Source organism: Abramis brama, assembly GCF_963993115.1.
Source record: "Abramis brama genome assembly, chromosome: 17".
NCBI classification, from domain to species: domain Eukaryota; kingdom Metazoa; phylum Chordata; class Actinopteri; order Cypriniformes; family Leuciscidae; genus Abramis; species Abramis brama.
This window is the reverse complement of record NC_139979.1, coordinates 23,696,929-23,711,039: the sequence shown is the minus strand read 5'-3', so window position 1 is coordinate 23,711,039 and position 14,111 is coordinate 23,696,929. Positions and strand designations below refer to the sequence as shown.

The 14,111-nt window shown below is 37.7% G+C and overlaps 3 protein-coding genes across 3 annotated transcripts; 2 read left to right on the top strand and 1 right to left on the bottom strand.

Moving 5' to 3' along the window:
- Positions 1 to 64: 64 nt before the first annotated feature.
- Positions 65 to 3,476, top strand: emg1 (EMG1 N1-specific pseudouridine methyltransferase). Its single transcript, XM_084088450.1, has 5 exons — positions 65 to 252; positions 384 to 485; positions 1,128 to 1,269; positions 2,734 to 2,942; positions 3,045 to 3,476. The coding sequence occupies exons 1-5, from the start codon at positions 103 to 105 to the stop codon at positions 3,156 to 3,158; spliced, it is 717 nt and encodes a 238-aa protein (XP_083944576.1). The 5' UTR covers positions 65 to 102; the 3' UTR covers positions 3,159 to 3,476.
- Positions 3,477 to 4,442: 966 nt separating this feature from the next.
- On the bottom strand, positions 4,443 to 5,163 carry gtf3c6 (general transcription factor IIIC, polypeptide 6, alpha). The gene has a single exon (XM_084089675.1). The coding sequence runs from the start codon at positions 5,072 to 5,074 to the stop codon at positions 4,523 to 4,525; it is 552 nt and encodes a 183-aa protein (XP_083945801.1). The 5' UTR covers positions 5,075 to 5,163; the 3' UTR covers positions 4,443 to 4,522.
- Positions 5,164 to 5,610: 447 nt separating this feature from the next.
- Positions 5,611 to 13,763, top strand: nop2 (NOP2 nucleolar protein homolog (yeast)). Its single transcript, XM_084088185.1, has 16 exons — positions 5,611 to 5,759; positions 6,258 to 6,385; positions 6,502 to 6,541; positions 6,631 to 6,689; positions 6,775 to 7,025; positions 7,358 to 7,559; positions 7,675 to 7,874; positions 8,167 to 8,256; positions 10,168 to 10,255; positions 10,356 to 10,496; positions 10,719 to 10,858; positions 10,985 to 11,074; positions 11,232 to 11,354; positions 12,523 to 12,620; positions 12,741 to 12,877; positions 12,955 to 13,763. The coding sequence occupies exons 2-16, from the start codon at positions 6,280 to 6,282 to the stop codon at positions 13,401 to 13,403; spliced, it is 2,214 nt and encodes a 737-aa protein (XP_083944311.1). The 5' UTR covers positions 5,611 to 5,759; positions 6,258 to 6,279; the 3' UTR covers positions 13,404 to 13,763.
- The last annotated feature ends 348 nt before the right edge of the window (positions 13,764 to 14,111 follow it).

Here is a 14,111-nt window from a genome sequence, read left to right as displayed (position 1 = left end):
GCGACATTTTTAATTATGTAGAGAGACCGTCATCAGCGTGCGCCACTATGAACAAACGCGTTGTTGTGACGTACATTTGACGTGTCGTAGTTCTGTGTCAACATGGCTGCACGCGCTGGAGACAAGCGTGGTCTGAAGCATTTAGATGAATATGAACCAAAACCGGCAAAACACCAACGAAGTCTGCACGATCAGATGACGGAAAAGCGTCTTGTTGTTGTTTTAGAAGGAGCGACACTTGAAACCGTAAAGGTAAAAGACACGGAGGCTCGGTAGAGATATAAACTTTAGTGTTGGACCGGGTGTTGTTCACTTGACATTAATAATAATATTTTTCATAACCATATGTTTCAGCATTTAGATGTGAACGTGTTTCTGTTCAGGTTGGAAAGACATTTGAGTTGCTGAATTGTGATCAGCATAAGAGCATGATTTTGAAGAGTGGAAGAGACCCTGGGAAGATTCGCCCTGATATCACACATCAGGTAAAGCTCTCCAGTGTTTGAAATGCGCGTTCATGTTGTTAGTTTTCGTCATCTAAACCATTTCAATATTGCCATGCCCATATTAATCCCCATAATACACCGGAGTTAGTTTTTATCGATTTTTTTGGAGATGCATACAAATTCTATAGTTTTAGTAAAGCATAGTTTTTAAAGTTATTTAAGATATCTTACTATTTTAATAAAGTTACACCTTTTGCGTTGTTAATTTGGACCAGGACATCAACCGAGGCTTTACAAATGATGTCAATTATGCAGCAGAATTTATATATATATATATGCATTAGTGTTTTTTCTGTTGTAATGTAACAGTTCAAATTTTAAAGATTTTTTAAAAAGGGCGTAAATTTAATAATATGGTAATATCACGCTATCAGTCAAAACTGACATGTTTGCACATTTACTCATTAGTGAGAAGTTATTGATCAGATAAAAAATTGTTTTAGTTGAAAAAGGTATGACTGTTAAAAACTTACATTCCACGGTGTCCAAATGGTATGCAGGTTTTGAATGCATTATGAAGGTTAAAAGAAGAAAGCAAGCCATCTTCTGATGATTTTGGCTGTTTGAGATTTTTATTTGTCCCACATCTGTCTTCTGAATGTCACGTCTGCTTTCCCACAGTGCCTGCTGATGTTACTGGACAGTCCTTTGAATAGAGCTGGACTGCTGCAAGTGTACATTCACACTGAGAAGAATGTTTTGATCGAGATCAACCCACAGACGAGAATTCCTCGCACCTTTGCACGATTTTGTGGACTGATGGGTAAATTAACATGGAGGCTCCATTTGTACATTGACTGTAATGTCAGTATTGTAACGGGTTACACTATTTTAAGGTGATGTAGTTAGTGTAATTACACAAATAAGAACTGAGAAATATTAATTAACTACATGTATTTACTATATGATTAAGTTTAGGGTTGGTTACTTGTAATCAACATTTGGTGGGAGGGGGAGTCTTTATTTAAATAAAGAATTTAAGGGAATTAAAAAGTTCTAGTTCTAATTGTAGTTGTGAGCTGATCAATTTGCATTATTTGCAAATAATATTTAAATATGCATACATTCACTCTTATTAATATGTCGAATACGCAAAATGTTTCCTGTCTCATTAGAATCAGTTATGAATTACGTGCATCATGTAAATGATAGCATATTTTCAATTCAAACCGGCAAATTGTGATTTAACTAATAATGACCTGCACTTCTACAGCATTAATTAATCTTAGTTAATTTCAGCATTTACTCATACATTATTAAAATCAAAAGTTGTATTTGTTAACATTAGTTAATGCACTGTGAACTAACATGAACAAACATTGAACAGCTATATATTTTTATTAAATAACATGAACAAAGATGAATAAATACTGTAGCCACTCCTGGGCAAAAGAAAAATGGCAAAAAATGTAGTGGTCTTTTATTGGTCTTAACCATTTTAATCACTAATCACTAGTCAGGAAATTAGCAAAAATTGCACAAATACTATAGATAATGTAACTTAGCACGGAATAGCCTTCTCCAGCTTGCAGACAGCTTTTTACAGGAAGACTCAGTGTTGTTTCACTCAATGTTGATGGCTTCAAACAGTGAGTTGTTGAAAAATGTCTCCTAGTTAGTTAGTTTAATGTGAGACCAAATATTCTCTTTAGGGTTCAAATCTGGACTCTGACAAGACAAAACATGAGCCTGATGGACTTGTTCTCAAGCTACTTCTTGGTTGTCTTTGAAATTTGGGCAGGAGCATTGTCTTGTTGAAAAATATCTGATCATTCCTCTTTAGATAACAACTTTTTAATTGTGGGAAGCAAGCCATTCTGCAATATTCTCCAATATTTTCTTATAAGACACTTCTCTGGAGCATCACCATGTTTCATTGTGATTATTTACACCACACACAACTTCCCATATTCTGCCATAACTACATTCCGTCTTTGATGTTTTGCTTCGACAGCAGGGGCTTTTAAAGTAGTTAATTTGCTTAAATTTTTGGTAATGAAACAATAATTTGTGGTTTAGACAATTAATAGCTTAGTTTAGCCATTTTGGGCTTGGCCCATTTTTTTGCCTAGGAGTGTACTTTATTTACTATCATTACTATAGTAAGTACATGTGACTCGTAACAACACCTTAAAATAAAGTGTTACCTTGTAATGCAAAAAAAATCCTGTAATGCTGTATGTAAATTCATAGTAAATTTAGTTTCCTACAATTTGTCCTCCTATAGTCCAGCTCCTGCACAAGTTGTGTGTGAGAGCAGCGGATGGCTCTCAGCGTTTGTTGAGGCTCATTAAAAATCCAGTGTCGGACCACCTGCCACCTGGATGCCCCCGATTTTCCACATCGTTCAAAGCAGGAGATGCTGTATGTCCCAGAACAATCGTCCCTAAAGATGGACCTGCCGCTATTGTCATTGGAGCATTTGCGCATGGAGCAGTGAGTCTAAAATATACTCTCCATGCATAGAAAATGATTTCATAAACGTGAATTTTCATCACTAAACAGCATACTTAATTCTGTTTCTCAATCCTGATGTAGGTGAATGTCGACTACACAGAGAAGACCTTGTCCATCAGTAACTATCCTCTATCTGCAGCTCTCACCTGTGCCAAGATGTGTTCAGCGTTTGAGGAGGTCTGGGGAGTCTTATGACAAAACCAAACTGATATGAACTGTCATGTTTCTGCCTGATTAGGGAACAGACCTTTGGACCGCATTCTGTGTGTATGTGTTTCATACGTGACGTCACAACAGAGGAGATTATTTCATGTATTGTAACACAATTTTAACACGCTGAAGCAAACCGTACTCTTTAAATGTGGGGTATTAAACCTAAACCTTTTTGTATAGGTTTACACATTTAATAATAAACCCAGATTGTTAAATTGTTCCTGATATGTAAAACAACACTTTTCTTTTTCTTTTTCTCCTTGCAATAAAATGGATGTTTCAAAATCTCTTTTAAAATCAGGAACTTCAGCTTTATTCTTATGTTCTTCATTCCCACTAGACAGCTTCAAAAACAGTCTCTCCTCCTGAGTTCAGTCTCTCTGGACTCTAGCTTCCTTTATCTTCAACTGCTGGTTTAGATGTTACTTAAATGCTTTTTTTTTTTCTTTTCTTTCTAGGCTTGATGTTTGTTCTTTATTTCTTTCCACAGTTGGCACATTTCCTAGGACTCAGTTTTTTTTTTCATTTGAGTTCCTGCCTCAGATTTTGTATGTTGGCCATCTGTAGGTTTTGGCAAATTGCTTTTGTAGTATATATTATATTATATATAATATAAAATCATGGAAATGCTTATATGTTCTCCACCCAGTTAATAGATTTTTCTTCATGAACTTGTCATTGTCTACACTATCTGATTTGTGAGAAGCATTCTTTCGAGTCAGTTCTTTCCGTTTAACCTGAATAATTCAAATTCATTGAATTCAGATAGAACGATTGATAGATGTAACAATGAATGATCGATAGATAGAAAGTTTGAACAATAGATAGATTGAACGATAGATAGAAAGATTGAACGATCAATAGATAGAACGATATATAACAATAGATGGAACGATCAATAGATAGAACGATATATAACAATAGATGGAAAGATAGAACAGTTGATGAAAGATTGAATGATCGATAGATAGAAAGATTGATTGAATGATCAATAGATGGAAAGCTAGAACAATTGGTAGAAAGAGAACAAGTGATAGAAAGATTGAAAGATAGAACGATCGATAGATAGAAAGATTTATTTGAACTAAGATATAACGATCGATAGATAGATAAGATAAAACAATCAATAGAATGGTTGATTAAGAACGATAGAACAAATGATAGATGGAACAATAGAGAACTATCGATAGATAGAACGATCGATAGTTAGAAAGAAAAAAATATCGATAGATAGATAAATAGATTGGACAGACATCCATACCGGACTACAAAATACAAAACTTTTATTAACCAGAAAGCATATGTACATGACGCAGAATGTACATTGTCAGAAGTCAAGCAGTCTTTCAAGAGCTATCGTCCTTGTCTTCTACAGCCGCCAGTACAGAAGAGCTGCTGGCGTTCATCGGCTCCTCAGTGGAGTTCTCCTCCAGTTCAGCCGCTGATTCCTCGCTCATCTCTGGACCATGGCAATCTTTAGATTCGTCTAGCGCCGATTTCTCTGTGTCTATCGGATCCAGGTAGTGACAAACTGCGCTCTTGCGTCCGACCGACTCCTCATCGTGGAGAGCCAGCACCTCTATGCAGTTAGAAACGGGCTCGTCCTCCTTCCTCTCGGAGAGAAACGTCCGCTGCAGCATCAGCTTCTTCGTTGTGTGACATTTGTATTTAAGGGCTGGTTTAGAGTCTGCACCATTCTCTTCAAAAAACACACATGTTCCGATGGCGTCCTCGTATTCTCCAGCGAACAGATACCGGCCCACCTGCATCATGGGCTGCTCGCTGTCGATGTCCACAATCTTACAGGTGCTCTGCCGACTGGACAGTAAATCAGAGCCGATCATTCCAGACAGTTCCGCCACAACCAGCTGCTCCTCCTCCTCCCATTCGTCCTCCATGCCAGTTGTGTTCACTCAACCCTTTAGCTGAAGCTCTCTCCGACAACTTCAAGTTGCGAATTTCCTTCGCAGAATGTGCGCGACGGAAGTAGTAATGTGTGCGATTCATTTGCGCGAATCGGTTCTTTCGAACAGTTCGGTTTTAAGAACCGGCTCAAAGATGATAAATGTTTTACGTAACGTACACTCGCTGCTGATTGCTGGTTTAAAAGTTTTTAAATAAAGGCCTTTATTGCAGTTTCATGTGTCCCAGTTCATTTTGTTGCAACCATAATTCAGCTTGAACACTTAGAGCCTAAATATAATTTTAATTTTTACGTCAGTAAGTACTTCAATTATTTTGTCAAGAAACGTTCTTGTATATTTAAATACAATTTTAAACAGTGTTTGTGATATTCGGCTACTGAAGTAAATTCATTTAAACCTCCGTTTACCTGGGGAAAAAACGAGGAGGGGAAAAAAAATCCACCGATTTAGAAAAGATCCGACTCCAAAGAATGAATCGTTCACGAATCGGGCATCGCTAACAACTTCCGGGAGTCCAACGTGTGCTGCTGTAGTCACATGTGCGCTAGTTCACGGCAGCATGAGAGGCACATGGCAACTTTCGTAAATTAATGCTACAATTTCTCGGAGTGTTCTAGAGAAGATCGGGATAATCGCAAGAACTTGTTTTTGTTAAACAGTAAGTATCTGTTGGGTTTACAGTTACTACTTTTGTGTCTTAATCGGTTCACAGTAAGCTAGTCTCGTAGTTTGCAGCGTGCTAGTAAATTGTGCGCAAAATACAACCTAATGTGTCCTATCTAAACATGATATTGAATTTACTACAATAATATAAACATAATGACAGCATTTTATTGACCTAATGAATTAGCATTAACTTCCCAGTGTTACATTGTGGAAGCAGCATCACGCTCCGGATCTGTCAATCAAACAGCCAGTTATGCAAGTAAAAGTTGTATTTGTCACGATTACAAGCCATACATCTATTTTAATACAGAAAATCTTTGAATTGTGTAGATGGCTATGTTTACATGAGAGTGATATTATACAGTAAGAAAGCCACATGGGACATGGCAACCCACACGCTGTACTGGGTTTTGTGTTTCTAACCTTATAATAATCATGTTTTTACTTCTGGTCAAATCTGTTTTATCGATTACTTGTTTTGTTACCCCAGAACAACTTTGTAGGTGTCAATCATGGGCAGAAAGTTGGATCCCTCCATTAGGGTGAAAAGAGGACCTGGACGTAAGGCTAGGAAACAGAAGGGAGCCGAAACTGAGCTGTCCAAGTTTTTAGCTGATGGTAAATCACACATACTTTGAGTGATTATTCCATTCATTCATTCATGATTGAGATATATAATGACTATATATGCATATATTAAAACAGTTATAACAATGGTTATCTTCTGTTCACAGATGAGGGGCCTAAAAAACTTTCAAGCAGAGGAAGAAAACGGTAAAATTCTTTTGATTAGGAGTTTTTTTTTCTTTCTTAGCTTTCTGATGATAACTTGTGATTTATTATTATTATTTTAATTTCAACAGAGCTGTAAAGAGAACTCAAGTGACAAAAAAACCCAAACAAGAGGAAAAGCCCAAAAAAGGTATATAAAGGTTTAAAAATGAAACAAAAATGGAATAACTGTTTATACACCGTTGAATTTGCAAATCAATTCATATTTATTGCAGGATTCTCAGATGAGAATAGTGAATGGCTCAAACCAGCACAGAGGAAACGAAAGATTGAACAATGTGAGGAAGATGAGGACAGCGACAGCCAATGGGAAGAAGATGATGATGATGTTGTAAAGGACTTAGATCACAAGGGAATAGCGAAAGAAGATGATGATGATGATGATGATGATGATGATGATGATGAAGAAATGGTGGATGACTATGGTGCTGATGAAGGGGATGAACAAGACAGTGATGGAGAAGAGGTATGAAACAAACATTTGTATAGAGAAAATCTTGACCTTTTGTGCAGCATGTCACATTTCCCCATTAAACATCCGGATGTCCTACTTCTTTTGATAAATGTGAAGTTTGGAAGCACAAAACACTGTATCCCACAATGGAGTGTGCTTGACTTTCCATTTCTATGAAAGATAACTGCGATATCAACAGCAATTGTAACTTATCTCATCAAAATGTACATCGTTACAGTACTATATAATATATATTTTAATAATAAAAAAAGACAAAAGAGTCTGCATTGTATTCCAAGCATAGCCAATTCCTAATTGTGTCCCATCATCCTTTGCCGTGTCAGCTTCTGCCAATAGAGAAAGCTGCAAGAAAACAGAAAAAACAAACAAGCATGAAACCAGAGAGTGATGATGATGATGATGATGATGAAGAAGAGGGAAAGAAAGATTTAAAGGAAGATGAGGAGGAAGAGGATACTGTGCAGGCAAATATTGACGAGACGGAACAATTCAAACTCCCTGCTGCGGCGGAAAGAGCCAAGGAAGGTAAGGAAGTCCAACTTTTTTTTGTCCTCAAACTACAGATTTTCACAGCCACCCTGATTTAGTTTGATCTAGAGGTGTATTCTAAGTCGCCGCCCTCCGTCTCGTGTGTATCTAGGTCTTTTACTGATGGACTTGCAGACCATCCATCAGAGGATCAAAGATAATGTGGATGTGCTGTCTCACTTCAGTGAGAAGAGAGAGGAAGGCAAGGAAAGATCGGAGTATCTCTCTCTGCTGCGCTCTGACCTCTGCACCTATTACAGCTACAACCCTTTCCTCATCAGCAAACTCATGGACCTGTTCTCTCTCTCTGAGGTGTGTGTGTAATGATGAGTAACTTGGCATGACAGCTTTTATTGCTGAAGTATAGATGCTTCCTGTTTTTAGTACCACACATCTGCTTCCTCACAAGGTGTGTGGCTATGCTAACGGGATAAAGCAAATGTCTGTCAAGATCTGAAGGGGTGGATGGTCACACCCCCTCCACCTCTATATGAATTGACAGTACATCTATATCAGAACCAAATTCTTTGTTAAACTTTGGAAAGGTTTTGTGTGCCATATACATTGTATATATTGATATACAAATACGAATTTTCTGTTTCAGCTGATTGATTTTCTTGAGGCCAATGAAATTCACAGGCCAGTCACCATCAGGACCAACACCCTGAAAACCAGAAGGAGAGACTTGGCTCAGGTCTGGAAAGTCTTCGTTTTTTAATCTTTTTCCAAAATGTTGTGATATTTTGTATCAGAGGCTCCATTTACGCCTGGTTTGTGATTGAATGGTGCTAAATGATATTGGGTTCCAAAACATGATCCAATTATTGAAACCTCATAAGAGCTAGTGAAAAACACGTTACCACATCAAAGTTGTTAAACGCTAATGTATCCGGATCCACCCGGACATCGAAAAGTTAATGCCCATAAGGTAAACGCCCAGGTGCGTATGTTCCAACTAAGCCTAGTTTTGACGTAAACGAGCACTAAGTTACTTATAACTTTTGTGCAACTAAATATTTTTTGCTTTGATTATTAGTTGAAAAATATTTTATTTTGATGAATATTTACTAACCTACTGGCGTGCGTGCGTGCAGTATCATGCAATAATAAAGGTTTACAGTAACAGATGCGACTGTTAATGCGTTATTCGTAGTGACCCATGATAGATTTATTTCACTTCCTTCCTAGAATGAGCAGTTTGCGACATTGCGTGATAAACAACAACAGCACTGGTATTAGAAAACATTCAGTGGCAGACGTGACACAAACTGACAATGTGTTTTATTGACATTTATTTTAGAATTTCATTAAATTAGGCTATTTATTTATGAATTTGTGTCACAGTTATGTCAGTATAGCTGCTCAACTCGTCTGTCAGTCGCTACTGGAGGTGTCACAACATACGGCGACATGTTCCGCGACATGTCTTCAGTGTTTCACAACATTGTCACTGGCACATGCCAATGAAGACTGGATGTGTCACTAAGCCTAGCGACGTGTCATTGGCTTCTGTGCGTCAGATGCCATGTCACTTATTGTTATTACCGCCTTGGTAAATGTCATATTATGCGACTGCAAGTTACTTTATGGAGAGCTTATGACGTCCCAGCTACGTTTTGCTTTAAAAACAAATGGTGCACCTGAATAGGACTTTGACTAAAACATCGAGCCTCTCAGATTTTCTGTAACACAGGGAATTTGTGTCAACTTGAACCGGGTGAAAAATCTGCATGGGGAAATTTTGCCCTCACGAAATTTCTGGTTACATTGACTCCCATTGATTGGATTTTGCAGTGCAAAAAAAAACGTAACTGCACCTTAAGGTCTTGATGAAATGGAAGTAGCGAGAGGTTTTTGTTTTCTTCTATGTTTTAATGTACGTCCAATTGTAATGGATTATTGAGTAACAAAAAATGTATGACATATACTTGGTTCTATGCATCAGTTGTAGATTTGATTTTGAGATGTGAATGTTGCGCTCAAATGAATGCGTTTGCAGTCAATTTTGGGGGGCGGGGTTTAAGCGGACTAAATGATTGAAGTCTAACGTGTCACTAGAGAGGAGTTTGTCATTTTTCACTGGAAAATCCAGTTATGACATTTTAATTTAACATTACAAGGATTTATGCACATACAAAATAGTGCACTTTCATTTCATGTCGACTTTAACACTCATTTTGAGTACTTTATACAGTCACAAAATCTGAGACAAGTGGTCACATGAGATGCATCTGAGACTCATTTTAATACACACTTCTTTATTGGCGTCTATAGTTCCATAAATAACCATTCTCTTCCATAAAATGTTCTTTATCAGAGAAAGGTTCTTTAGATTTTTAAAGTGTTATTTACACTAAGAAAAGAGGTTCTTTAAGACTTGTTCACAGGAAGGTGTTTTGGGGAACCAAAAATGGTTCTTCTTTAGCATCACCGAGAAAACCCCCTTTAGGAACCTTTCTTTTTTTTAAGAGATTACCAAGCATCACGTCTGGCCAAAACGGACGTTAATAACAGGTGTAAACAAACCCAAGATGCCATTGACACGTGTCAGTCTGATTCACAAATGGATCCTGGTTCTTATGACTTCTGTTTTTTTTTAACACAGGCTTTGATTAACAGAGGAGTAAACCTGGATCCATTGGGGAAATGGTCCAAAACGGGGCTGGTGATCTATGACTCTTCTGTTCCCATAGGTCAGTTCCAGTGTCATTTCAAAATAACATTGTTCGTGTTTCTTCGTTCTTGATTTTCTGGTGATTGTAAGTGTTAATTGTAATTCTCTCTTTCATACAGGAGCAACTCCTGAATATTTGGCAGGCCAGTACATGCTGCAAGGGGCATCATCATTTCTCCCTGTAATGGCGCTGTCTCCCCAGGAGGGGGAGTCAGTGTTAGACATGAGTGCCGCTCCAGGAGGCAAGACCACATATATGGGTGAGCATATGCTTCTCCATGGCAGTCACACCAACTGCTGTTTTTGTGAAGTGGCTAATCTCAGAGTCTTTTTATTTTTTGCCACAGTTGGCACCAAAGAATAAAAGTCATGTAGAAATAATGCACATGATTGCCTTTCTACAATGTTGTGTTAAAAAGCAAGCATCAGGAAATGATTCTGGAGTGTCTAAAGCCAAAATATGTTTCATTTGTGTGATGCAGCTCAGCTCATGAGGAACACAGGCATGATTGTGGCTAATGACGCAAACGCAGAGAGACTGAAGAGCGTGGTGGGAAACATCCATCGTCTCGGTGTCACTAATGCGGTCATCTGCAACTATGACGGCAGACAATTCCCAAAGGTCCGCATTGTCTTAGAATATTTTGTTTTCAGTTAACCATGTTGTCATTAAATAATTTTCTGCTTTGTTTTTGGCATCATTCCCCTAAGCAGTGTCTAATCTGAGGCGTTTCATTTTGTGTTGTAGGTGATGGGAGGTTTCGACAGAGTGCTTTTGGATGCTCCTTGCTCCGGTACAGGAGTCATTTCCAAAGATCCAGCAGTTAAAACCAACAAGGTGATTCTGTTCTGAAAGTCACCCGTTTTCATTCTTTTGGCATTTGATGTTAAAGTTTTTTAAAGACTTCCTTCAGCCTTTGTTCTGAAGGATTTGTTTAGTTTTTGCACATCCTCCATTCAGAATTCTAAAGTATTTCTCTCTCTGTCTTTCTCAGGATGAGGCTGATATTCTTCGCTCGGCTCACCTGCAGAAGGAGCTCATCCTGTCTGCTATCGACTCTGTCAATGCTGATTCTTCAACTGGCGGATACCTTGTTTATTCCACATGCTCTATTATGGTGAGTTAACCAATACAGATTCATTTATTTTAGTCTCTGACATCCAGTGTGCAGAACATATAAGTCTTATTTTTTGCACTTTAGTAACTGAATAGTAATTTCAATAAACTATAATTTAGGTCTATAGATTAAAGGGGGAAAAACTTTTTGGTGATCAAAGATAAGTTTTAAAGGATAAAATTAACTACAGGGGTACTTTAAATTTTAGTTTTATATATTAAAAATTAGGTTTGAAGTCATCCACTACCCTTACTACAAAAGTTTGGGATTGGTATAATTATTTCATGCTAAATTAATCAAAGCACAATTTAAAATAACTATTTTCTGTTTTAAAATGAATTTTCAACAGCCATTACTCTAGTCTTAAGTGTCACATGATCCATCTAATTATAAATGTTGAAAACAGTTGTGCTGTTTAATAATTTTTGTGGAAAGTATGAGACAGGATGATTTGATGAATAGAAAGCTCAAAAGAACAGCATTTATTTGAACTAGAAATCCTTTGTAACATTATAAATGTCTTTACTGTCACACTTGATTAATTTAATGCATCCTTGCTGAATAAAAGTCTATTTCTTTAAAAAAACATTATATTGACCCCAAACTTTTGAATGGTAATGTGTGCCCAAGGTGCTTTTCAAGATTCTTCAAATGTTAATATCTCACGTTTTATGAAAATATTTGTGTCTCAGAGGAGACTGCAAGCCATTTGTGTTTGACGGGAACAAATGACCAATTCCTTAGTGGCCGGCAATCATAATACTTAAGAAATCATACCCTGAACATGGCTTTCCACGAGACGTTTTTTTGGCCCGGAAATAATGAATACTTCAGGGGCCTGAAAGTGTTAGAATCTACAATAAATATTTTACTAACCTTTTAGGTCACCAACAACAAATAAGCAACCTATGAACTAAATCTTGTTGGAGTTGGTGCAGCAAAAACCTTTTTTAATTGTCTGATTGGACTGACTCAGATATTGCATTTTAAACCAGCGCTATAGTGCAACATTTAAAGGAAAGGTGGAAGAGATGGATGGAGAGTAATTGTATTAATCCTTGTCTGAAAACCTACTGAAATGTCTGGATGATTGCATTTTATGTCCTCCTAAATATTCCAATTTTTTTAAGTGAATTTCTTATGAAGATTTGATTTGTCTTCCCCATAGGTGGAGGAGAATGAGTGGGTTGTGGACTATGCTCTGAAGAAGAGAAATGTTAAGCTGGTCCCTGCTGGACTGGACTTTGGCAAGGAGGGATTCACCAGGTAATGAGGCCTTATTTGAGATCCATCTGCAATAATAAAGGCTGCACTCCCAGAAATTGAGTTACGCGAGTGAGTTTGCCAGGGAAAGCGTATTAAATAATGCACATCTCTTTTCCACAGATTCAAAGAGAGACGTTTCCATCCCTCTCTCAAACTGTCTCGCCGATTCTACCCTCACTCCCACAACATGGATGGATTTTTTGTGGCCAAGCTAAAGAAGCTGTCTAACACAATCCCTACTGCAGCAAAAGAAACAGGTGCGTAGTTATTTCCCATGGTTTCCACAACTTGTTTTTTTTCTATCTGATGTTAATGTTTTGCATTTATTTTTCAGAAAATGAAGAAGAGTCTACAAAAATGGAGACTGCAGCCTCATCGGAGCAGATCCAAAAGACAGAATCTAAGGAACAAAAGCCCGCTTCAACTAAAGTGAAAAGCAACATGGGCAAGAAGCAGAAATTAAAACAGAACAAATCTGAGACGCCCATCATCACAAAGAAAGCTGGAGTGAAATCTGAGAATAAGAAATCTGATGGTCCCAAAAAAGCCAAAATTGCCAAGTTGGATGGTAAAGCTTCCAAAAAGGTTGAGAAACCTGTCAAAAAGCAGAAGGTAAAGGAACTGAACGGAGATTCAACGAAAGAGGTGGTAAAGGAGAAGAAAAAGGGGAGCCAGTTTGAGAAGAAAAACAAAATGAAAAAGAAGAACTTGAAGAAAAGAATGGGGAAAAACAAATTTAAGAAGTTAAAAAATATCCTTGGACAAGATGAAAGTGGCCAGTGAGATTCATTGCTATGAATTGACATGGACCTGTATGCTCAGGACTGGGGTTCGTCAGTGGTTTGACACAAAACCCGATGTTTAACCAATCCCAGCCTGCTTTTGGGGACTCAAAAGATCATCCTTCAGAAATGTACACAATGATTTTGTGTATTTATCTTGCTTCTCAATATTTTTGTCAACCTTATTGCTTTACCGTGAGGTTTTCTTCAACCTTGTGGTATGTGTTATAAATGTATACGGTCCGTTTTAATGGATTTTGTTTTGAATAAGAAACATTTAACTGAAATGCTGCCAAGGAATGAGTATGTGGTCTGTTTTCTTCCCTCATACCCAATTAAAGAGAAAGTTTCATAAACTGTATGGTGTCTGAAAAAGCGAAGTCTGAAACCTTAATGTACTTTGGTTATAGCCTTCCTTGGGAAGAGAATATTAACCTGACCTTTCCTTTAGCCTTTCAGAACATCACCTCAGAAATCAGATCAAAAACTGTTGAGGTAGAAGTGAAACTTTCCTTTGAGCCTCAGTGCATCACGACTGCTATACAGCAAAGCCTATTGACTTCACTTTTCACTTCCACTTCGCTTCGCTCCCGCCACAGAGCATTTATCAACGCGCAAAGTTTTCTTCAGGTTCAAATGGCTAAAACGCTCAATAGATGAACTCCAGCTATGTGCGATCTTTCTTCCCACCCTTTTGGCCCAGTGCCTG